We start from the raw sequence: 24,822 nt of genomic DNA on the forward strand, positions 1-24,822 counted from the left end.
CCCAATGGTTCCTCCGGAGTCCGACCGTGCTGCCCCCCCACTTGCCTATAGGACCCCAGCGGCGGCCTAGCAGGCGCCGCTTTTTAAAAAGCAGCTGCTTCCCCTGAACCCCCCCTAGCTACGCTACTGTTCTGGGATAAAGTGACTTTTAATCTGGAATTGAGTATCCACGTGGGAGAGTTACTCTGGAACAGCTATGCACATCCGTTACCCTGGGTGGACAAGGCTTAAGAGGGAAGCATGCTCACAAACGCTCTGTCTGGCAGGGGATACACCTGTAGACACCACACAGTGGGGCAGAGTTACAGGGGTCTGGAGAGCACTTTTGGCAGCCAGGTCCATAGCCCAGTAACATTCCCCGGACAGACACGTACCCAGAAGCAAAAGTTCCAACCCCGCATAGACAGAGCAGGTTCTGCCAGGCATTCTAGCACCAGGACTGGGCACTCAGTCTAATCCACCAGCCGGGCACTCGGTCTAATCCACCAGTGTTCCTTTCCCACAGTGGAGTGGCTCTGGGGAAGGTGTGAAATATTTCCCTGCCTTTGAAGATGAAGGGTAGAACATAACTATAGAAATGGTTCCCACCTCACCATTCCAACTGAATGCCCTTCTCGTCCATATGAGCAAGAGACATACCCAGCAGCATTCAGAAGAAACTGCTTTGGGTAGCGGCACTTCATCACCAAGAGCAGATCCCGTTGCTTAATTGGTGGGACGTTCCCCTTCCAGACCCAGCCTCTACAAATGTGTCTTGCTCACTTTAAATGCTCTAGCCCACTTTATAGTCGGACACCTTCGCTCCAGCAGGTTCGGCCCACAATTCACTATTAAAATATGTTACAATACAGAAGCCCTCCAGAAAAACAGAATACACTTGTGGGACTCGAAAATTAGACAAAGCCCACTATTTGCAGCCCCTTTCTTCCCGTGGGGGTGCCACAGCTACAGGACACCACTCCTGGGATGGTTCAGCCTCCCTGCTATGTGATGCAAGCTGGGATGAGGCTGGGAGAGTGAGGGATGACTTACGCTGAGTTTTTCTGGTGCAGTGGAGTCTTGTCCCTGTGCAGCGGGGTGGTCACTATCACCTTCTGACTGCACACAGGAGTGGAGGTCAGGGACGGGTTCTCCAACTCCAGTGTATCCTGTTTGGTCCAGAAGTTTAAGAACTGCCAAGCGAGGGAAAGAAAGAAACACAGAGAACACACTTCACATCCTGGGAAATTCAAGGCCGTCACTGACCATTAGCTTACGCTAGTTTTACTGAATTTAAAAGAGGATCGCTCACACTGACTGATTACATGTATTTTTGCTACCAATACGGCAGACAATATTCCCTCCACAGATCAGAAGACCCGGACTTCGCCCTGATCCACACACAGTTTTTGAACCAAAATAACTATGTCAGTTCAGCGTGTGATTTTTTTACCGGTACGGATGTAGTTATAACCAGTATAAATGTGCCTTATACCAGTGCAGCTTATTTCTCTTTGCTTATGGGGACAGATATGCCAATATAAGTGTACCAATACAGCTGCATGTATCGCTTTGACTATACTGATGCCGTTCAAGCTGTACGTGTGTGTTTAGCAAGGCTCCAGTGGGTGCATCTTCACCACAGGAAAACGAGTGTTGGCTAACATGAGTTAGCACAAGGTAAGTCCTAGTGAAGACGAGGCAGTTTGTAGTTTTCACATGAGTTAGCAGCTTGCGCTCCACCATAGTCTAACTCAGCCTGTTGACTCATGTTAAAACCACACACTGCCTCCTCTTCATGATGATTTTAACCCATGCTCATAATTCCCATTAAGAGCATGCTTTTATTCCTAGGGAAGACAAGGCCAGCGAGGAAAACGCCTTCCACGTGCCCCCTCGCTCTTACCCCACTCGGGGCAAGAGTTATTTTTGTTACATTCATCGCAGGAGACCGGCCTTGTGGTTGGAGGAAGAGCCTGGGAGTCGGGAGATCAGCTTTCTGTCTCAGCTCTGCCACAGATTCACTGTGAGACAGCAGCTCGTGATCTCTGTGCCCGTGAAAATGTAGGATACCGAACTACCTCCCAGGAGGGCTCTGAGGTTACTGGCTCTCATATTGCCACGGTACTGTACAGAGAGGAGGAGAACAGAGAGGAGGAGAACGAACCCATCAGGGGCCATCAGAGGGGAAAGATCATGAGACGTTCTGCACCAAAATCCACATAAGCTAAAAGGAGTAACTGGCTCTTATCCTCTATGCTGGTCACAGACCAGAGGGCGGCACGATCACACACAAGGTGTGCATGGGGAGGTTAAACATGGAAAGTGTGGTACTGCCCGAAGACCAATTGTCCCCTGCATTCCTCTTTAAAACTCTCCTTTGCTGTGATGCCTCCAAAAATACAACCCGACAACAGTTAGGCAGATGGTGTGCTGAGACCACTGCCTGCCACGCTACCCAGTACTGCCTCAGGCCTGGTCTACTCTACAGCATCAGATCAATACAAGGCAGTTTACATTGACCTAGCTATGGAAGTATCTACACTTGAATTTCACTCCCACTGATATAACTGCCCAGCTACACTTCATAACTCCACATCCACGAGTGGCGCAGAGTCAAGGTTGATGTAGTTAGGTCAACGCAGTGTCAGTGAGGACGCTGTGTTCCTTATGTCGACTGTTATTGGCTTTCGGGAACCATCCCACAATGACCCACACTGACAGTACAATGGACACAAGTGCTCCTGGGGAGGACGCGCACCGCCAACACAGGTAGCAAAGCACAGACACGCACAAGCAATGTAATTACCGCAGCGGCTGGATGCCGACGTAAGTCAGGTCAATTTAATTTTGTAGTACAGACCTGGCCTCATTGTTCCCTGGTACTCCCCCATCCGTTGTCTCTTGTCTTACCCTGCAAGGTCTGTGGGGCAGGGACTGTCTTGTTGTTCAGTGTGCGTACAGCACCTAGCACCATGGGGCCCCACTCTATGACTGGGACTCCTCAGTGCTATGATAAACAATAATACAATTCTGCTAAGCTCTGTAGGAACACAGAATAGGCAACAGTCCTTGCCCCAAAGAACTCACAGCCTAAGGGAATGTCTTCACTGCAAAATTAACTCAGGGGTTTGCATCACAGAAGTGTAGACTTCAGGTCCTGGCCTTGAACTCATGGCTCATGCTGGCCTCACAGCAGAGGTCCAGCAGGAGCATGGGTCAGCCTCTGGCCAGCTGGCAGCATGCTGGGAAGATCTGGCCACAGTCTCTCCTGTTCAAGTGCCGTGGACGTGCAGTAGAAATATGGAAGTGTTGCAGGCACAGCAAGCTGCGAGCAAATGTACGGTTCAGACACCATACCAGGCTGTATGAACTGGTAGGTGACCTCTGGTTCACAAGCAAGGAGTAGGTAACATGGCCCAGGGAATTGTGGGAAGGCACTGAAGGACTCTGCACTCCAGCGGCTCAAGCCTGCGTACACACTGCTGAGCGGCTGTGTTAGCAGCAGGAGTGCTGGCAGAACTCAGGGTCAGCTAGCCTGGGCAAAAGGGGACCACACTCGAGGAGTCAGGGTAGGGCCAACATTGGAGTAAGAACCTGAGTTAGGGCTTGTCCTTGCTGCACACAGCATTCTCCTTACCGCAGCATCTGGTGAGGAGGAGAGGGCTTGGATTACAACACCGGCCCAAAGCTTTTGCCCCTAAACCTGGCTGGGTGACAAGCACATGGATTGAACAGAAGCAGCTTCTTTGATGGCTTCGGCCTTCAGGGTACTCCCCTCCCCATCGGGATGAGACACATTGCGTACACCACAGTGATGCTGTGCGGGCGGTCCCGCTGTCCAGCAATAGGCCGGGCAGCTTCTAAGCAGTGGGGGTGGTGCCCCAGTAATTCTCACCCACAGTTTAACTGTGGGTGAAGAGCTGGATGTGTGCGCCTCCACCTACCTAACTGCAGGCACGTTCTGTGCCCCTCATAAAGGGAGGCTGGGTTTCAGTTTAGCTGAACGTGTACCCCATTATTCACGTGCCCCATCTCCCACGGCATGTCTAATCACCACAAGTGGCCAGAGAACCCCAGTTCTGTGATTCAGCAGGGGAAAGACAGGCACCCTACACAAATTGCAGCGAGACTGGCCAGGGTCCTCCGGGGGCTGGTCCGAGCCTGTGGAATGAACTCCCCCCAAAACTAAGGATCATCTCAAACCTCTCCATTTCCCAATCCAAGGGTATTTCTTTGACCTTGCCTTCTCTAACAAAAAGCAACAGATATATTTAGATAAAAAAAAAAAAAAAAAAAACCCACAGCCTACCAAAGCAAGACACTCCTCTGCACCCGATTCTCCCCCAGGGAGAGGATGAGAAGAAACCTGTGCCCGATGTCTAGTCACGTAGCCCAATGGGCTCCTGGAAGGTGCTCAGATACGACTGTGATGAGCAGAGAACAGAATTCCATCGCCATCCTACACACTGGCAGTGCCCATTTCAAGGCAAGTGGCATGATAAATATTAAGCAAACAGAGCTGATCAGTATCGACTGCATTACGGCCAATAAATAAAGTACCAGGACAGACCCTCTAATTCACTCACAGTGTCCCAAGCAGACAGCAACAGAACGAGCTTTGCCCGATTCCCATCTAGCTACATACCTGGGAGGGGGAGAAGGGCAGCGTCTTGACCGGGGTGCTCTTGGGCGTCATGCTGTTACAGGAGTCTATGAAGGAGTAGCTGGTGTTCTCCGTGACGGGCGAGAGGGAGATCTTCCTCTTCTTCTGCCTCTTGAGCACCGAGGGCGGCGTGCCAGAGCTCACCTCTGAGCGGGGGGAGATGGGGATCAGCTCGCCCTTGCTGCTTTTGCTCAGGTCTGAAATGGTGTGGCCATCCAGGCGATACTCTGTCACGTGGGGTACAGGAGCTGGGGGCTTCCTGGGGGCTTGCCTGACCGGGCTGTTGCTGCTGCTGTCGCCAGCGGCTGGATCCTCGGGCAAGTCGAAGTGACTCAGGTCACACCACCCGTCTGGGTCCTGCCAGACATGAGAGACGGTTAGAAATGGCCAAGAATGAGCAGCGTTCTGAGCTGCCACAGGACACGACCTCAGAGACCAGTGCACAGGCAGGGCCTAGCAAAGGGCTCCAGCGACCCGCAAAGGTTGAACATACGATCTATAAAAGACGTGGGGCCTGAGTCTGTCTTCCACACCCTATGCTGTCCTTTACACCAGTGCAAATCAGTACAGCAGCATTTTACATCCACTTCGCACTGCTTGAAGCAACTGCACTAAAAGACTGGAGAATCTGACCCTTGGAGTTCCCAGGGCCAGCACTGCACTCTCTGTTGCCTGCAGGGACATTTCATTTACATGCTACGTAAGGTCAGGGCTACACTACAAACTTCTGCTGGCAGAGCTGTCGGACCGGGCACAAGGAGGCGTGATCCCTGACCAACACAGCTGAGCCAGCAAAAGCCCCTAGTGTAGTCACAGTTATATTGGCCAAGCTGTCTTTTTGCCCGGATAGTTTGTTTCACTCAGGGGCATGGCGGTATAAGCTAAGTCGATATCAGCTGCGTTCACACGAGGAGCGCTTTGCTGGTATTCCTACACTGGTAAAGCACTCCTCCTGTAGACATTGGCCCTTCTGAAAGCAGTGGCATCCTGCAATAGATTTTAAGATCAGCAAGGCCAAGAAACTCAAAAATTAATTCAAATGAATCCCCCACAACTGACTTCAGTTTGGGTCTGCATTTAGTGTCCATGACAGTAACAGACTTAGCAGCACTAGAGACTAGGGGTACGTCTATACTATTGAGACTATTCTGGCATAGCTACGTCACCAGAGCTACACCAGCATAACCCCATAGCGTAGACCAGTGGTCCCCAAACTTTTTACCTCGTGCCTCCCCACCTCCCGGAGCTCAGTGGGAGCAGGACCACAGCTTGCGGGGGGGGGGGAGGGAAGAAGGAGACGACGGGGGGGGGGGGCGCAGGCAGGGGTATGGGGGAGGAGGTTGGAGTCATAGCTGGGGACAGGGGAGAGAGTGGAGCTTTGGCCAAGGTCGGCAATCGGGGCCAGCATCCAGGGCCCTGGGGGCAGAGCTGGGTGGCGCTCCCTCCCCACCCTCCACAGGGGCTGGCTCCAGCCCCACCTTCCTGAAGGTTCTTCCGCATCCCCCAAGGGGACCTCTGGTGTAGACGCAGCCTACACAGACAGAAGGGGTTTTCCCATTGGTGTAGGAACACCATCTCCCTGAAGGACGGTAGCTACGCCAACAGAGGCATTCTTCTGTTGACAACACGGAGTCTAAACTGGTCGGGGGCTGGCAGCTATGTCAACCAAACTTTTAAGTGTAGACCAAGCCTAGGAAAATGCAGACAGTTTCTCTACAAGGCTGAGATTTTCAAAGCTGTGTAAGAGATCTGGAAGCCCAATTCCCATTCAATATAATGGGAATGGACTCCCAAACTCCCCAGGCACTTGGACAGTCTCAGCCCAAGCTTCTTCCACAAATTTCAGTCAACGCCCTTCTATTCTCAGTCAACGCCCTTCTATTCTACCTCGCTTCCTCCCTGCTACTTCAATCTTGGTCCCCATACAGCTTTGCAAATGGAAAAGACAGTCCTGATTCAATCCTTCGCTTCTTGCCCCACATCTGTATGGATCCAAATGGGGCCATGTTCCCCCCCAGTCTAACATCCTCCGTGAACGGGAAGGTCAGTCAGAGAAGCCAGCTGCCTGGAAAGCTGAATAGGGTCCATTTTAAACAAGATGGCCAAGTCCCATTGATATTTTTAACCTGCCCCCTCTGTGACATGCTCTGTGCAGCGGCTGTGAGGCAGGCTGGCCAGGGCTAGCCAGTCAATCACACTCCTGTGGGAAGGTTTATGCTTTTGCTGTGTAATTGACTTCAGGTGGAAACAAACTGAGGACTAGATTGGGACTTGGAAGCATTCCCGGAGGCAGTGGGTCTCCGAGACACCCCTCACAGTCATAATTCCTCCCTGCTCCTGGATGGTAGTGATTTACGGCTGGCCTATGCCAGCAGGAAGTATTGCCCCCTGTGCTGGCTCATCTGCTCTGACTAGGAAACAGGGACAGAGCTACAGCTCTGCCTACTGCCCACCATGCCCTACCCTGCCCCAGCCCGTCACTCCGGGGGGAAGAGCGCCCTGCCTTGCTGGTTCCCATGAGCCTGGGCCCTAATTACAGGTAACCCCTGCAGGAGAGCAGGGGGGGGTTCTTATTTGCTGGTGCAGGCACGGAGTCCCATCTTGGGATTGAAAGCAGGCGGTGAGAACCCACAACGAATTGCCAGAGGGCCCAAGCCCGGAGCCTTTAATCACACAAGCAGCCCCACTGAAACCAATGCATCGGCAAGGATCGCTCGGGGGCTGCGGGACTGGACCACACCATTTGCCTCCCTCTCAGAGGTGTATATTAGGAGATGAGACATTGCTCCCCTCTTACCGATTCCATCATATCCAGAGCTTCCGTAAAGGCTGGTCCCGACGTCAGGCTCAAGTAGTTGGCAGTGTCAGCTGCCCATTTGTATGGAAAGGTGCCGTCCGGCGATGCGTCTTCAGGCGCCACGTCCTTTGGGGCCCCCTCGGCATTGTCCTCTGCCAGTGTTGCAGCTGCTTGCTCAGAGGGCAGCTCCTGGAAGCCAGTTGCTTCCTCCTCACTGGCTTCTTCCTCCTTTATTTCCAAGGTATCAGCAGGCCAGCTAGCGTGTAGGTTTTTCTTTGCAAACAGAAACACAAAAGCCATATATCAAAAGAATGCTAAGGTTGAAAAGTCAAGCTCTCAAGGTTAGGGAGTGCCAGGACTGAGGTCCCCCGTGCAACCTTAGTTCAGCCCCGTCGTGCGTATGCTTTGTGCTAGAGTCTTGTTAGCATCATATGGGAAATCTGTGGCAGAGCCAGAAATATAACCCAGCTCCCTGGGCCCCAGTCCAGTGTCTTAACCACAAAAGAATTATCCTTGTTCTTCTTACAGTCCTCTTCACCAAATGGAGGAGTCTTGTAAAACAATCAGTATGTGATCATGTAATTAAAGACTGTGCCATACTGTACACACACACACACACACACACACACACACACACAGTCACTGAATTAAGGTTACACAGGCACCCTTACATCAGGCATTTCCTAACTTTAGAGAGCGTGACTTAATGTTCTTTTAACGTAGATTTTTGTATGCAATTTCCAAGGTTTAAAAAAGAACACCCCTCTACCCACACAAACATACATCATCAGCAGGGTTTGCACCCAGGAACTTCAGATCCACATCACAGACCCCTCCCACTTGAGCACAAAGAACCAGCCTGTTATCCTCTATATGGACCAGCACCAAAGGATGGAACATGCACTGTGCCAGTGGCTTACACAACTACTTTCTAGACAGGATTGGAGTTTCGGGAATCAGCATTCTTGGGTTCTATTCCTGGTTGAGAGCGTGGCAAGCTAGTGGGTACAGACAGCACAGCCAGGCACATAGCTTTGGCACATTTATTCTGAAGAGCAGCATGGCTTTGGATGAATGTCTCTGATCTGCAGAGAATGCACACCTCACACAATGCACACCTCACCATCAACCAAAATGCAAGATCTTCCACTGCAAGGTTTAATCAGCCAGCTGATTCGCTTGGTGCTGTACCTGGTTCCCGGCACTCTGGACACTTTGGCTTTCTTCGCCCTCCACCTCCACCAACAAGTACAGGGACTCAGAGTCTTTTGTTTCACTGAGGAAACCTCCTGTGTCCACTTTCCGTTTGATGGTGGAGTTCCAGTGGTTCTTCACAGCATTGTCAGTCCTGGAGAGAAAAGCCACAGTCAACAGGCATTTTAGAGCTGATGGCTCCTGATGAAATTAAGAATCCATATTCTCAGCATCCCTCAATACAGATATCTCAACAGCCTATCTGACTCTTAAGGCATTAACAACAGGCAAGGGCCCTACCTCCCAGGCAGCAGCTTGGCAATCTCAGCCCAGCGGTTCCCCAGAACTTTGTGAGCCTCAAAAATGATTCGGTCCTCCTCCTCCGTCCACGAGGACTTCTTCACCTCGGGGTTCAGGTGGTTGTGCCAGCGTTCCCGGCACTGCTTCCCCAGCCTGCCTTTCAGGTATTTTGCTATCAGTGTCCATTGCTTTGTGCCAAATTTTTTAACCAATTCAATTACCTTTAAACAAAAGGAAAATGAAGTGAATGAATGGATGGATATCGAGTGCACTTGTTTTCAGGTTTGCTTTTTCCACCTTCAGTGTCTCTACAGGGACCCATGGATGTCACAGTGAGAGAGTTCTGTCTAGAGGAGAGTCTGCATGAACCATCACTCAGACCCCTGGGCATGAGTCTCCTTTACTCAGCACCTTGCGCTGTTATTCACACCAGTGCCACGTGTGTGTAAAATGTTGCCATTCTGTACGGGCATCAGTGACTATGCCAGGGGCAAGGCAGCAGAGAATTGAGCTCTGGGTGTGGCAGAACTCTTCACGGTACAAATGTGGGTGATAGACTTTAAACCATGTGCCTATTTCTGATCAGGTGACAAGCTGACACATGTCCCGAGGCTCCTCCTTCCATCTGTACCATGGGAAACTTGACTGCACTGACAAACTCCATCCTCTTTCTAGCTCTCTCCCTGATCCAGCGAGACTATATCCGCAGCATGTGAATCACGTGAGCATATTTAAAACTCTGCACCCAGCTACAGTGCCAGTATGGGCAGCCTGCGCTCTAATCACAATTAAATTAGGTTAACTTAAAACAAACCAACATAGATGCCCATGCTAGCTCCAAGTGACGATGCAATCTTGTTTTTCTCATCTTCATCCACCCTGCCCTGTGTTATATCTGTCTGTTGTTTTGATCCTCCCTTAGATTCTATGCACTTTGGGGCAAGGAATCAGTCTTTATTGTCTCTGTGAAGTGCTGTGCAAATTGAGAGCACTATATACATAGTAATAATGTAGGCTACTTTCTGTGTTTATCCAGTCTTCCTTGGCTGACAGATTGTTGGCAGATTTTTATTTTTATAATGCCAAGCAAGGAGCTTTATAGACCTCAGATGACCAAGTCCCTGCCCCAAATCGCTTACAATCTCGTATAGATAGGCAACACACCTTGCACAAGCAGTCACAACTCCCACAGAGTTGCTGGGGCCGAGATCGGCTGCAATGTAAAAGGGGGTGGAAGAACATGAGGAAGCAGGTATACATGGAGAAGCAGCTTCATTTACCCAGTCTGGTAGAGACAACAGCGGAAGGAGACAAAGGGAACGTCGTGGTAAGTGAAGACGGCAGAGTCTAGGACACACCCAGGGTCACAGCCAAAGAGGAAAGGAGAGATGCTGGCAGTAGTGGAGGGCCCTAGCAGTGAGGAGGAGGAGTTGAAATGCAATGTAATGTGAAGGGACCTGGTCACAGATGCAGGAAAGACAGCAGATTTTCACAGTGACATGCAGGAGGAGCGTACAGGCAAGCACCAGGGTGCACAGAAAGGAGGAAGCAGCAGTAATCAGTGTGAGGTGAGAAAGGCACAGACAAGGGGTTAGCAGGGGAGTTGGACAGGAAAGGGTAGATCAGAAGATACTGGGACAGAAAAAAATGACACAAGGTAGCAACTGTCAAATACATCCTTTTCTCCCACTGCTAGCCCCCCAAGTCCACACCTTGCTGGATCATTGCTCAAGCAGTGTGGTATGGGGAAAGAGGCGGTCTTTCAGATGAGCAAATCCCAGGGCATTTAGAGCTTTACAGGTCAAAAACAATGCCTTATTATGCAGCTTAGAAGCAGTTCACTGAGTGCACAGAAGGGTATCGAGTGCTGCTTTTTTGGGCTATATGTAAAAGGACTTCCAGACTGCAAATCCAGCGCCTTTCATGTCCTCCACACAGAGCAACAAACCCACTGACCGTGACGCTGCCACCAAGTTACCTTCTGATCCTCTTCCTTGGTCCAAGGCCCTTTAACCAAGTCTGGATTCAACACCCTCAGCCACCGGTACTGGCATTGCTGATCAGTGCGGTTCTGCGCAAGGGAATTAAGAGCCATGAGTTAGAACAGAGGCCACAACTACAAGACCAACACAGAGCAACTGAGGGAAACCTTCCATATTGGACTGGCTGTTTTATTTTCAAAAGATAACCAGGCTAGGAGTGGACAGCTCAGGAGAGCGACGGGAAGGGGACCCTGCCACCATTCACCTCACATCAGTGGTCAAGAGTGGTGATTATGTGACGGCTGAGATTGTGAGAAATGAGCTTAGCAAGTTCTCAGCCCCATTCCCAATGGAGGTGTTCACACCACAAACATACACTGGCCCTCTTTTGAGCCAGGTCAGTAGAGATGGGCCCTAGAGACCAAACTCCTCTCTCAACCTTACAGATGGTCCCTGCTGGGCATGCCTGGGGCACACTGGCACATACATGGGTGGGGGAAACCTGCTCTGACACTGCTGTCCTTGTCAGGTGGATAAACAGAAGACTCCAGTCTCTAGAGCAGCGGTTCTCTGCTGGGACCGCCTTTGAAAATATTTCAGGCTGTGAAACCAGCCCCTCCGCCCCACTCCACCAACCATGACACCTTTACTTCTACACTGCCGCCAGCAACAGTGCAGCCTTTAGAGCTGGGAGCCCGGCCAGCAGTCGCCACTCTCCCAACCCCCCTACAATAGTCTTGCGACCCCCTTTTGGGTTGGGACCTCCAGTTTGAGAAACCCTGCTAGAGCCACCAGCCAGCATTGAAATCCCACAAACGCAGCTTCACTCACTGCCTCTGTCCCCCGGAACAAGATTACAAACAACCCCCTGCAGAAAGAGATTCTGTCCAAACGTGTCAACTGTGTCATTAGCATCAACCCTTCAGAGCTTGCCCTTCCAGTTCCGAGAGCTTCAGCCATATGCTCCCAGGTCCTCTCTCTCCAGCACACACTGCTCCAGGGGTGCTCCCATCCCATGTCATGTTGGCGACTGGAAGCTACTCTGACAACTGCTAGTCACAGACAATGCCCATGAAAGTAGTCCCCTCCTAGCTTAGCACCTCCCAGCCTTGGAGGGTGAACCAGACTAGTCTGTGTGGGCAAGAATCAGAGGAGACAAGCAGTGGGGAGAGGAAAGTTGCTTGAGCCCAGATCCACCCTCCCTACAACCCATCTTGTAGAGGACTCTGCTTCCTGCAGGTAAGCCAACCTCCTTCCCATCCGGCCTGTGGTGCCCCACAGTATTGCTGTTGCTATGGACAAGGCTGCTGGCTCAGCCTGCCATCCCAAGCGTCTCTGCTAAGGGACATCCCTCACCAATGCATCCCTCCATGTGGCCACCTGACACATTCGGACTGGAAATAAAGTGTACATTTTTAACAGTGAGAGCGAATAACGTGTCAAGGGTTGTGGTGGATTCTCCAGCACTGACAGTTTTTAAATGGGATGTTTTTCTAAAAGCTTTGCTCTGGGAATTATTTTGGGGCCGTTCTCTGGCCTGTGTCATACAGGGGGTCAGACTAGATGATCACAATGATCCCTTCTGGCCTTGGAATCTAGGAATCTGTGATGAGCAGGGGGCGAAGAAAGAAGCTGGGAACCAGCAGTTCAAGAAAATGAGAGACACCCAGCACGGGGGGTGTGGGGGTGACTACTGACAGGGCCCCTATGCCATGTGCTACCATCTCTACAGGAAGGAACGAGGTTTGCACATAGAACCCACCAATGCACAGAACTCGAGCACGTGGGGTATACACACACACCTTTGCCTTATGCAGTCAGAACAGGGTCTGTATCCTAGTGCACCTAGCATGGGAAACTGCGACAGACACCCCTGAGTTCTTGTCGCAGCTCCTCCCCATTTCAGACGGGTTAGTTATTCTCCCACCCTGTAGGGCTGCTCCGAGGGGTCATTATTATTATTTGTGTTAGCAGAGCACTTTGGAGCCCCAGTCAGGGACCAGGCCCCATTGTGTTGGGTGCTGTACAAACACAACACTAGCTCACGGCTGCAAAGCGCTTTGGGCATAAGAAGTGCCAAGTATCCTAACTCGCCCCGTCCCGCCTGCAGCTCCACTTACGGGAAAGTGACTTGCCAGGAACTTCCAGTCGCTCTGTCCAAACTGCTTCACTAGCGTCTTCAGCCATTCATCCTGCGAAGAGCAAAGGGGTCAGCTTTCACCCGCACAAGCACAAGATGCTACAGCCACGCTGTTGTACAAGGGACACGTCACTAAGTATTGCAGCTGGAGAGATAAGGGCTTGAACCTTTGTCCTGCCATTTACAATCATGTCAAAAAAAAAAAAAACCAACCCAAACCCAGCATCACTCCAGCTGCCTGTAGCAACACCCGAAGGCAGGATTTCTAACTTGAGCCATAAATGGCTGGCATAAGTTTTTACGCATACAGGCCCAGGCCACTCATTGAAAACAAGTGTTCAGCTGCTGTAATTAAATACTGCTTTGGCGCACCTATGTTCTAACATGGTTTGATTCAAACTGCATGGACAGGGCCAAACTGTGCTCCAGTCAGTGTGTTTTAGGCCCAGTAGAGACCTAGGCTGAGAGCCGGGCTATGCTGTTGGATTACAATGTGGTAGGCCCTCGATATGGCTGGGCAGAGAGGGCTAACCCCCCACACCATGCTGCAACCCTGCCCTTGGGGCACAGCACAGCTCAGGGAGAGCTCCTGTAGTGCAGACAGTTCACCCTACAGCTTCTCTACACAGGAAGTCCTGAGGTGCCCTAGAGAGCAGGCCTTACTCCTACCTCCTCCCTCCTGCCACCTGCAGCCACTCTATCCCCACACCCTCGAAGAGACAACACACGTTCCCTGTTGTCACCTACCTCTTCGTGAGTCCACTTGACCTTACACCTGTTCTCCCGCTGCTCTGGCACGTCCGAGTCTGTGTCCTGGTAATGCAGCTCATCTTGCTCCTCACTACACAAAACCAAGAGGGTTAGTTTTGTTTTATGAGAGATGCAGCAGCTGGAACAAATACCCCAGCACAGCCCAGAGCTCTGCCTCTGCTCCTGGGCCTTTTCACAAAGTTTTGGCCAAACTTCCCAAACACAGCTGCCTCACCTGAACAATCTAGGTATCAAGTAATTACCTGCAAATAGGGGTTGCACTCTCTGCTTAGGAGAGCATCTTTGCAAATCTGGCTCTGTTACTGGCAAACAGTATCAAGGAGCACAGCTCAACTCCCCTGTGACACAAACAGCTCTTGATGCCAACTGGCAGAGGCCACAGGGATGCATATGGGTTACAGGGATCCCCTGGGTCTGGTATTTACAGATCAGTTCACCAAAGAGTATCATGTAAAGTCTCTACTGAAAGTTGGTGTCACACTGGTTGTGTTGCCTGTGGTTAGTAGAGGTGGGGAGCTGGTCCCTGGCAGGTCCTGGCACAACTTCTTCTCGGTAAAGACAGGTGGAAGTGAGGCGCCTCACAACCCCGGGAAGCGTCACATCCCCATCCACCGCAGGGACAAAGACCTTTTAAAAACTAAAAGAAGATATGCAGCTTTTTACCTTTAGAGAGGAAGGACGGCCAAGTGGTTAGGGCGCTAGCCTAGTACTTAGGGGACCTAGATTCTCTCTGCTGCAGATGTCTTGTGTGACCTTGGGCAAGTCACTTAGCCGCTCTGGGTATGTCTACGCTGCAGCTGGGAGCATGCCTCCCAGGCCAAGTAAAATAGCTTTGTGGACATTGCAGCGGAGGCTCGGGCTAGCCACCTGAGCTTGGACTTCGGGGGTTGGGTAGGCTTGGATTCAGATGGCTCGCCCATGATGGAACATCCAGAGTCCATGCCCCTGCGTTTGAGCTCAAATCAGTAGCTTGAGCTGCTGCAACTTCCACGCTGCTATTTTGAGCACGCTAGCGTGGCTCAAGTCTTTCTACCCAGGCTGGGAGGCAGGCTCCCAGCTGCAATGTAGACATACGCTCTGTGCCTCAGTTCCCCACCTGTACAACAGGGTAGCAGCACTGCCCTACCTCACGGTAAACACATTAAAGACTGCGAAACACATAGATACTACCATAATGGGGGCCATATTAAGTACCCAAGGGAGACAGGTCACAGTTCAAACCCAGCCAAGGTGACAGTGAGATGCTTAGGATCAGTGAAATAAGTAGCAGTTACAGCACACCGGTCACAGTCAAGTACTCTGTAGGCATTGACCACCTCTTCATGAGCTGCTCACATTGCCTCCATGACTGCAGCCCACCTCCCCTTCTCTCAAGCGGGTGATTACATGCCATCGATCTCCACGACAGCTTCATAGTCACATTGAAATAACATTAGGGAAGTATTTAATATGACTTACTAGCTAAGGAGGAGCAGCCACCAGCACCATGTGACCAGGCAGCTCTTCACAGCTCACAGTTTGAGAGCCACTAGCCCAGTGCAAGCCTTTTGCTTTGTTTTGTACCCACGTCCAAGCCCATGACACAGGCCAGTCTCCAGCTCCCTTATCCAGATAGGTAGAGCAACTGGACTTGATCCGATAGGCTTAAGAGCTGTATTTTTTTATTGAAGAAGGGAGGAAACAAATTGAACTCTTGATTCCTTCTCAATATTTAGGGAGCAAGAAGCTTTCATCTAAGCACACAATCTCAGACTGACTATGAGTAAAAAAAAAAAAAAAGGCAAGATATTGGGTAGGCTTGGTCCTTACACCTGGGGCATAATATTTTTTGATAAACTACTTAAGTGGGTATTCACCCACGAAAGCTCATGCTCCAATACGTCTGTTAGTCTATAAGGTGCCACAGGACTCTTTGCTTCTTTTACAGATCCAGACTAACACGGCTACCCCTTTGATACTTGACACTTAGTGTGTGTTATAGTATAGCTTGGTTTGCCTGTACACTATTGTCTTCATCACAGTAACACACCCAGAGGCCAGAAACAAGAGCAGGGCCGCATTGGGCTGGGTGCTGCTCCTACCATCTGATCAGCGACTGTCCTTGCCCCAAGGACTTTATAATCAGACTGGCACCTTTCACCAGCCCCAAACTGACCTGATCACTTGAGAGTCAAAAAAACTTTTTTTCCATGCCAGACATGGCTGCTCCTCTCCCCACCCTCACATTTTGCAAGCAGGCCATTTTAAAGCAGCACTTTAACCCGGATCCCAGGCTGCCCCCCACTCTCTGATCGTATCCCCTTCCTAGCAGTGGTGGGGAGAATAATTCTGAGCATTACAGATTCCCCTGTGTGCCCAGCAAGATCCCCCATAAAGGGGAAGGGAAATGGAGGGAGTGGATTCTCTCCCCTGAAATACCAGGGAGGGGGGGATGGGGAAGGGGGGGTGCAATGCAACAAACCCAGCTTACCCCCCAGGGCGGGCACGAAGCTCGCCCCATTGCATGAAACTCACCCGCGGGTCCTGCGAGCCATCCTGCCCCTTTGTGCATTAAAAACATCAATCGCGAGAAAATCAAAGCGGCTCGCCAGGGGGATGCCGCATCCCTTGGCCCCGGAGCCGGCCTCGGCCGGGGGTGCAGCCCCGGCGCCCCCCCAGTTAGCGCGCGCGGCGGGCTGGACGCGGGGGGAAGCTCGCGCCTGCCCGGCGTACAGCTCAGGAGGCAACTTTCCTATCTCGCGCCAACTCCACCCCGGGGTCCAGCCGAGCCTGCGCGAGAGCGACGAGAAGCGCAAAAATAAAAGGAGGGAGAGGGAGGAACAAAAAAACCGGGGGGAGTGAAAGAGGCGCGCGCGGGCCGCTTGCAAAAACTCCTTCCCTTTCTCCTCCTCTCCCGCCCCCGACTCTTATTAAAGCGAGAAATAATGGATGTGAAATACAGGCATGCAAAGGACGGGTGCAAAATACAGGCATGCATGTCCAGCTAGGCGTGCAAAAAGAAATGCAATGCATGCATCAATGCCTCCGAACGGCAGGCACCCTGCATATGGGGGCATCGGGTCTGCAAACCCAACTTCTGTTTGTTCCTTAAAACTGGGTGCGGTCGTGGGGGTCACGGTCTCCCTGTCAGACTTGGCAGACCTGAATGTACTTTGCATGGTAAGGCACCAATCCTGAAACCTGACCTACAGAGACAGATCTCTGCTCCCAGGCAGAAGCCCCATTGATTTCGGGGGCTTTCAGGGGTCTCCTCTCTCCCTTCCTGTTATGGCCAGGCTCATCATGCCTCCATGACACAGTCTTTACATTCAGTCAGACCACTAAGACTAATTTCACGCAGGATGCCAATCCCATTGAAGTGGACAAGCCACTGGGCTACAAGTCAGGAGACCTGGGCTCTGTTCCTGGCTATGTCATTGACTCACTCCGTGACCTTGGCCAAGTCACTTAACACTCTGTGCCTCAGTTTCCCCATCCGTAAAACAGGGATAATGGTGCCTACTCACTTTTGTTAAGGGCTTTGAGATCTACATGTGAGAAGTGCTACATATGTGCTAAATTACGGTTATTCCAGGGCTGAATATGGCCCTTTGAGTAAAAAAGAAGCAGCTTTCTATGCCAGGCAACAGAAGATTTTCTCCATTTGTTTAGAGGGACGTTGTAAGGATTAATGTTTGCCCCGTGTTTGAAGATTAGAAGTCATATAGAAGAGCTATTATTTCTATTATTACTGTTACCAACATATGTTATTTGGGGTAGAGGTGGATTTACAGAGGGAAGACCACTAAAGGGAAGTCATTTTATCTTCAGAGGCCCATGCCTGCAGAGATGCATTTGCAGAGATGTTTACCTGCATTTTGCTGGGCAGCACTGAAGAAAGAAGGCTAGAGAATTGCACTCTTCTACATACAACGTCCTACGTGTACCCTGAACGACTATTTAATCAGAGCAGTCACATCTGTAGCCACTCCAACAATACAATAACAAAGACAGCACTGGTGTAAATGTCTGTACAGACAAGTTCACAGACAAAGGCTTTGATTCAGCAAAAGACTTAAGCACGTGCTTAAAGTTAAACATGTGTTTAAGCGCTTTGCTGAATCGTGCCTAAGTGATCAAACAATGGAACCTCCACATTCCAGATTTGCAGCATGATGGGCGAATAAGGTTTAAAAGGAGAACCATCACACAGCCATATATAAAAGCAGACCATCATACCCCATCCTTCTCTGTCATCTCTTAACACCTATTCACAATCTCTGACAGCAGTCCCCACCGCCTCCAACCAACCTGCCTGAAAGAGAGAAGCTCATAGGACATGTTAAAGACCCCCATGGCACAGTCAAAACACAAGGTGGAAGAGTCAGAAAGAGAAGCGCCTTAAATCCATGCAAGCAGACTAAAAAACACCCATACGTGTAAAAGGGAGAGGTACCTTGAGTGCTCAGGTATGCAGGACACTGGTTTGTTTAATGGGTACCCAGGATAAAATAATTGAGGAGAGGATTCACATTCATCACTGATGTAATTGCAGTAGCTCCCAAACTCTTGTCCATGGACCACTTTCTGGTGACCTTTGGAGAGCTGGCGGGTCATATGCTGCTGCCTCCTCCTCTTTGTTTCCAAGCCGCTACATCACACTGAAGACAGCTAAAAACACATCAAAATACTTTCCCCATGTTGCTTTTACATGTAAACAGCTGCCGGAGTTCTATGGGGATGCTACAGGATTGCGAATGGAAGGGAGCTGGTCTGCACCTTTCCAAAGGCGAGAAGAGGTGTTCACAAGACAATCTCTCCATTGAGATGTGGGCTCCCCAAGGAAAACGTTTGAGTGGCCTGGTGCTGTAGGTTTATCTCCTTTGGGAGCACATACTTACACAGAACTAACCATTGCCAGCAGATGGCACTGTTGCTCCTCACAAAAAGAGTTGCATGGGCACAGTTATCTGGTCCAGAGAAACTCCAGCAGCTGTGTGTGTGTTGGGTTATTTCTATTTTTTGTGCATAGCACTCAGGAGTTCGCTACCAACCAGCTCTCACTATCGGTTCTTATTTCTGATGCTTGATTTCTGTGAATTAGTGTCTCCCCAAGAAGTCTATAACAGCACTAAGTGGACAGGCTAAATATAAACCCTGCAAAAATATTGCGTTATTGATGCAATTCTGATATAGGATTCCCTCTGCTTACAGGCTCTGGTCCTGCAGAGACTTATGTTTAACTTTAAGCACCCCCAATGAGTTCAATGGGACTATTAACTGACATGCATAAAGCTAAGCATGTGTGCAGGTCTCTGCAGGACTGATGGGCAACCTCCCCCCAAAGCAGCTTCAGGTTGGTTGTTGACAGTATCATCACCATCAAGCTGAAAATCTGCCTCCTCCCAAATTAGCTTAATAGGAAAGGACAAGGGCCTGCCAGCTAATTACCAGTGCTATAAAAGCAGCATCATTGCACAGCACTATAGGAGTAGGGGTTGGTAAGAATTTCTGTGGAAACAAGTGGTGAGTAGTTCCTGGAAGGGACTCTTCTTCCCTCCTGTTATTTTTCAATTAGTGGTTTGGTTTAATTAAAAATTTCCTTAGAAGAATTATAGGCTTCCAAAAACTGCCTGTACAGTTATGTACCATTACACAATTTTAGTGGATTTTACTCACTCCCTCTTATGTTCAAGGAGCTCTTCAAACCTGATGTCAAAAGCAAATTAAAAGTAACCTCTAGCTCTGGTCATGCACCTGCTGCCTCCCTACTCCATCTTCTGTGTCTTGTGCCCCTTTCCTGCTGCTGCTTAAAAGCACTTCTCTTCTCTTTCTCGCCCCCCCCCCCCCCCCCCGTGTAAGGCCCACCTATATGTGGGTGTGAGGTAGAAGAAATATGGAAACAAACTAGTGTTGTCAAAAGTAAGGCTGATGATGATACTGCAGTTGGGTGTATGGCTCTACTGACTAGAGTGAGCTTCTCTGTAAACACAGCCTGTGGACTGGGTACAGAGAGAATATATAATATGTTGATTAGTGAGATTTATCTGGCCCCAATCACTTGCAAGATTAGGGCTTAAAAATAAAGAAAGCTTGTTCTATAAGCTGTCAGTGTCTGAAAGTGATCCAAATTCAGAGACTTTTTAGTGTCCTCTTTTAACAGGAATAATAGCTGGCTAGTGTGTAATTTTTAATGCTCTCCTGATTTCATGGTGGGGGAGAAAGAATGTCCTAATACAGTTCTTCTTCCTTGCCCTGTCACTATCTGTTTCAACAGCAGTCTCGGGTGTGCATGTACGCCACATCTTGGTTTAATATTCTTAGTGGACTTATCGCTAGGACTAAAGCCCAACCCTGGACTATCTGAATCAGGGCTTTGGCTGTGCTAAAGATCCAACATAGAATCTCAGATTGTAAAGCGAGACGGGACCATCATGATCATCCAGTCTGATCTGCCACATAACACTGGCCAGAGAACCCAGCCAATAACTTCTGCATCAAGCCCATAATGCCTGTTTGCGCTCGACCACCCCGGAGGCCAGGATAGTGCATAGCTTCTGGGGAACAGCAATGAGATCTTCCTTGAGGGACTTCTCCCAAATCCCCACTGAGCAGCAGTTCAGGTGACTGCCCTTTCCCATGTATTCTGCCCCTCTATCCCACTGGAGGACTTCAGCTTTGTCATCTAAGCTGATATATTGAATACTGAGCTACCCTTAAAGGGGCACTGTCCATTGAATGTGGAGTGTGTTTGTTTTGAAGCTTGAGTATTTATAAAAATCCAGTTCCTGCTCCAGCCTTTGGTACAGTGTGACTTGAGGTTTTAATCTTAACCTCTTTAGAAGGGATTTTTCTGCTCCCTTATCCAAGGCCTCTTTGGTAACAGATGTGCATGACAGCACATTGCTCTGTCTAGTCAATGCCAGGGGAATAGAAAGCTTCTTTCTAGCTGAAGGAAGCTGGTCATCTTAGGTGTTGTGTGTAAACTATTGTTAGTACAAAGCTTCCAGACAAATGTTATCTTAAAGTTGACTGTGTCCCTCAAGGGACACACTGTCCCTAAAATACACATGGCCAGATGAAAAGCCCTAGCCAGCACATGGGAATTCCTGGTCTACTCTCTAGTCTAGAGTGGTGGGAGCTACAAATGTTTGTTGAAGGATAACCATGTAGCAAGCAGCCCCAGTGGTGTGAGACCCTACTACACAGTAGGAAGCACAGGGAACTGCTAAATGGTCTTTAACATCAAACCCCAAATGACAGAAAGTGGGCTCTCCTCTGTAGGTGGTCTGAGGAGTCCCCTCTCTTTTGTCTGACTTTGCTTATAAGAATGGAGGGACACGAGGACTGGAGCCATTCAAAGCCAACCTTTAAAGAGGAACCAAAGCAGTATGAGTTTGTGGGGTAAAAAGCATGTTAGATGAGCTTTGCTAGCTATAGCTGATGCTCCTGAACCTAATGCTAGAAATGACCAGCTGGCAGGACAGTGGTACCACTTGTTTACATTCTTCATACCTTCCAAGCTTCCAACCTGTTAACAACCTCTACCTCTCTATCTAGTACCATCCATGTAAATCTTAAAGCATTCTACAAACACTAATTAGTCCAGCCTAATGACACCCTTGGGAAACAAGTCTTGCTCCCATATTACAGATGAGGCTTAACGCTCTTGTTCAAGTTCAATGTGGGAGTTTTTGTCCGAGCCAAGACTATCCCTTTGTTCTCCTGGCTTCTAGTCATCTACTCAGATGACCTCTGTCTGCCAGTGCTGCAAGGATTGGCAATGGGCGCTGTTTCAAAACCAACTGAAAGCTTTAAATGCTGGTTGGAAATATAAATGAGGAAGGTGGGTTTATAGCAGGGGCAGGCAAACTTTTTGGCCTGAGGGCCACATTAGGTTTCTGAAATTGTATGGAGGGCCGGTTAGGGGAGGCTGTGCCTCCCCAGACAGACAGGTGTGGCCTGGCCCCTGCCCCTTATCTGACTCCCCTAACTGGCCCCCTGGGACTCCTGCCCCATTCAGCCTCCCTGTCCCCATCCATCTCCCCCCTCCTCCCCCCCGCTCCCTGTCCTGACTGCCCCCAGACCCCTCCAACTGCCCTCCCACTGCCCCATCCAACCACCCCTTCTCCCTGTCCCCTGACCACCCTATCCAACCCCCTCTCATTCCTGACTGCCCCCCCCAGAACCCCTGCTTCCATTCAACCCCCCCTTTCCCTGCCCTGACCCCTATCCACACCCCTTCCCCCTGACCCACCACCCCAAACTCCCCTACCTTCTATCCAACCCTCCCTGTCGCCTTACTGCGTTGCCTGGACCACCAGTGGCTGGTGGTGCTACAGCCGTGCCACCCAGAGCACCAGGACAGGCAGCCATGCAGCCCAGCTGGAGCCAGCCACGCCACCATGCAGCACATCAGGCCGCAGCTCTGCTGCTACCTCTAGACCATTGCACCAGGGGTGCAGTGAGTGAGGCTGTGGGGATAGCAGTCACAGCAGGGGAGGGGCTGGGGGCTTAGGGGCTGGGCAGGAGGGTCCCGGGGGCCAGATGTGGCCTGTGGGCCATAGTTTGCCCACCTCTGGTTTATAGTAACCTAGTTAATGTCAAATGCCTGCCTCATCCTTGAGTTTGCATGTTTAAAGATGGAAAAGCTACTCTAAGGCCTGGTCTATGCTACTGGTGTCAGGGGTGTGTGGGTTTCTAACCAGTACAGTTATACTGGTATAACCAGTATGGCTGCAGCTATATTGGTATAAAGGTGCCTTCTATCAGAACTTATTTTGTTTCCTGAATCAGAAACAGGCCTACTAGTGTAAAGTCTCTGGTATAACTACATCCATATTGTGGGGTGGCTGCTTTAACGATACATGGGGATAGTTAAAGTAGTCAGACGCTCTCTACTCTAGACAAGCCCAGAGTTAGGACTCTGGAAAAGGGACCCTTGAGAAGGATGAGGAGTTTTCCCTCTGTCAAGGCTTCCTTTACTCACAAAGTGTCTCTGTTGGATGCAGCAGAACAAGACTGAGTGACACAGTTTGGAAATCCTGTGATGTCTTCCACCCAGAGGAGCAGTACCAACCTCGTGACATTAAAGGAGATCTTGGAACATGGGTTTGTGGCAGGTGCTTCCAGCTGCATCAACTTTTCTCCAGGCATCAGCTACTACTTGGAGACTGACAGTACCCCTAAACCAGATGCCTGGGATGGCATCCTTGACTTGGAGAACACAACAAAAGGCAGTTCTCAGCTTGTCCTCAAGTGGCCAGAGTCTCTGAGCAGTTGTGTGAAGGGTGACCTGAATTGTGTGACCCAGGGCCTTTGTGATGGTCTTGCTTCCTTCTGCAAGACCCCCAGTGTTCCAGTTGCCTTTGACTTGTCTAGTGTGGCTTCTGAATCCAACAGCAGAGCCAACTCCATAATAGATGTATTTTGTGATGCCAAGTCCTCCACACCATGCAAGGAAGAAAAGCACCCCAAATCAATGGAGAACTTGCTCTCTAAAAGCTCTGAGATAACTGACTTCTCCAGTCTCAGGAAGCCACCTCCACCCATCTGGGAGATCTCTGAGATTCAAGCCCCTCCGGACAACACTCTTTCTCTGGATGTAAGTGTAGAAGAGCTGAGGTCACTGGGATCTCTGAAACCAGATACCCCATCTCTGGAGAAATCTGTCTTTGCTATTGCTTTGGCTTGGCCTGGTGCAGCTACCAAGAGACCTTGTGCTCCTACCTTCAGGTCTCTCAGTTATGATACCCAGGGGAGTGAGCCAGAGCCCTTAACTACTGCTCACTGCATGAAGCCATTTGACTTTGCGATCCCCTCTCTGATGACAGGTGGGGTGACAAGCCAAATGGGCCACAAAAATCAAAACTGCTCAAATGAGAGAGGAAAGGAGTGATCTTAGCTCAGTGGTCAGGCTAAGCACTAAGCTCTCTGACAACATTACTTGGGACTCTCTCTGGTAGTGCATGTGCTCTGCATTGTGCAAATGTAAGTGATTAATGGGTCAGGGTGTCTGCTGCACAAGAGGTCAGTGTATAAAGCCTGACTACAGTTGGGTGTTCATCTGTGTCCAGGAAACTAGCTCACCTGATGGCAAATCTCTGAAGACTCTAACAAATAGTTTTCAGCTGCAAATGGTGGGAACCATCCTAGGTGAGGCTCTGTGTTGCTGCAAGCACAATGCCCTCTCCTCTCCACCTGGGGAAGGGCTTCTTACCCTCTTTCTCTCTCCTCTTTTCTTCCCCCCTCCGACCCCTTAAAAAAAATCTAGGGTGGAAACTTGGTGGGGCACTACTGGGTGGAGGAAGCTGTTCTGAATTCCTAGATAACCTTGGTGGGTCTTTTAAATTGATTGGATGTTGACTCTTGTTCAACAGCACTGAACTTAATTTGTGACCTTCATAGTGACCAGACTGCTTTGTAAAACTCTCCTGTTTTAATTGTGTTTGTAGTGTGCAAATAAAGAGAAGAATTCCATCTTGTGCATAGCTATTACTACTGGTCAGCTGGCATGCCTCCAGGTAGTGAGACCCTCTACTCCTTTTTCTGAGGGAACACAATGCCATTGCTCTCCTTCAGCTCAGGTGTAGGTGCATGTTCCCATTGGTAATATTTATGGGGGAAAGCAGCCAACTGTTAAACAAATAGGCACACTTAACCTGCAAATGACTCTATCATGCAAGAAGCTTCAAAAATAAAGTACATGAACTAGAATATGTGACAATACAAGATCCTAACTTAATTGACCATGGGGGGGGAATGGTGCAAAGACCAGTCAACTAGTTACTCTAACAGCTACATAAAACTACACAGGAAGGCTGGATTAGGTCAGAGTTCAGGGAGTAGCACTATACATTTATAGCAGAGTGGCGCATACAGCACACACAGAAAGGATACATAGACTTATGAGTTTCTGCATGGGAGTCCAAGTAGGAATCTAAATCTAAACCCAGTAATTATTGGTAATTAATTGTAGGTGAAATGTCCCAACAAGACACTACTTAGAAGTAAT

General features: G+C 49.9%; 1 protein-coding gene across 3 annotated transcripts in view; it reads right to left on the minus strand.

Annotated features, from left to right (window-relative positions):
* MYBL2 (MYB proto-oncogene like 2) overlaps positions 1 to 24,822 on the minus strand; it is a 40,981-nt gene that overhangs the window by 12,529 nt on the left and 3,630 nt on the right. Inside the window, exons 2-10 of one of the 3 annotated variants that reach the window (XM_034786903.1) lie at positions 18,265 to 18,479; positions 13,806 to 13,899; positions 13,039 to 13,110; positions 10,915 to 11,007; positions 8,937 to 9,157; positions 8,634 to 8,790; positions 7,443 to 7,715; positions 4,628 to 5,002; positions 1,033 to 1,172 (exon numbers count right to left, since the gene is read on the minus strand). In XM_034786903.1, the coding sequence (XP_034642794.1) occupies positions 1,033 to 1,172; positions 4,628 to 5,002; positions 7,443 to 7,715; positions 8,634 to 8,790; positions 8,937 to 9,157; positions 10,915 to 11,007; positions 13,039 to 13,110; positions 13,806 to 13,899; positions 18,265 to 18,425 (1,586 nt within the window). In that variant the 5' untranslated portion in view covers positions 18,426 to 18,479. Of the gene's footprint in view, positions 1 to 1,032; positions 1,173 to 4,627; positions 5,003 to 7,442; positions 7,716 to 8,633; positions 8,791 to 8,936; positions 9,158 to 10,914; positions 11,008 to 13,038; positions 13,111 to 13,805; positions 13,900 to 16,343; positions 16,565 to 18,264; positions 18,480 to 24,822 lie in introns of those variants that run through there. The other 2 variants (XM_034786905.1, XM_034786904.1) reach the window with 2 other exon arrangements.

Source organism: Trachemys scripta, chromosome 12, assembly GCF_013100865.1.
Source record: "Trachemys scripta elegans isolate TJP31775 chromosome 12, CAS_Tse_1.0, whole genome shotgun sequence".
Taxonomy (NCBI): Eukaryota; Metazoa; Chordata; order Testudines; family Emydidae; genus Trachemys; species Trachemys scripta.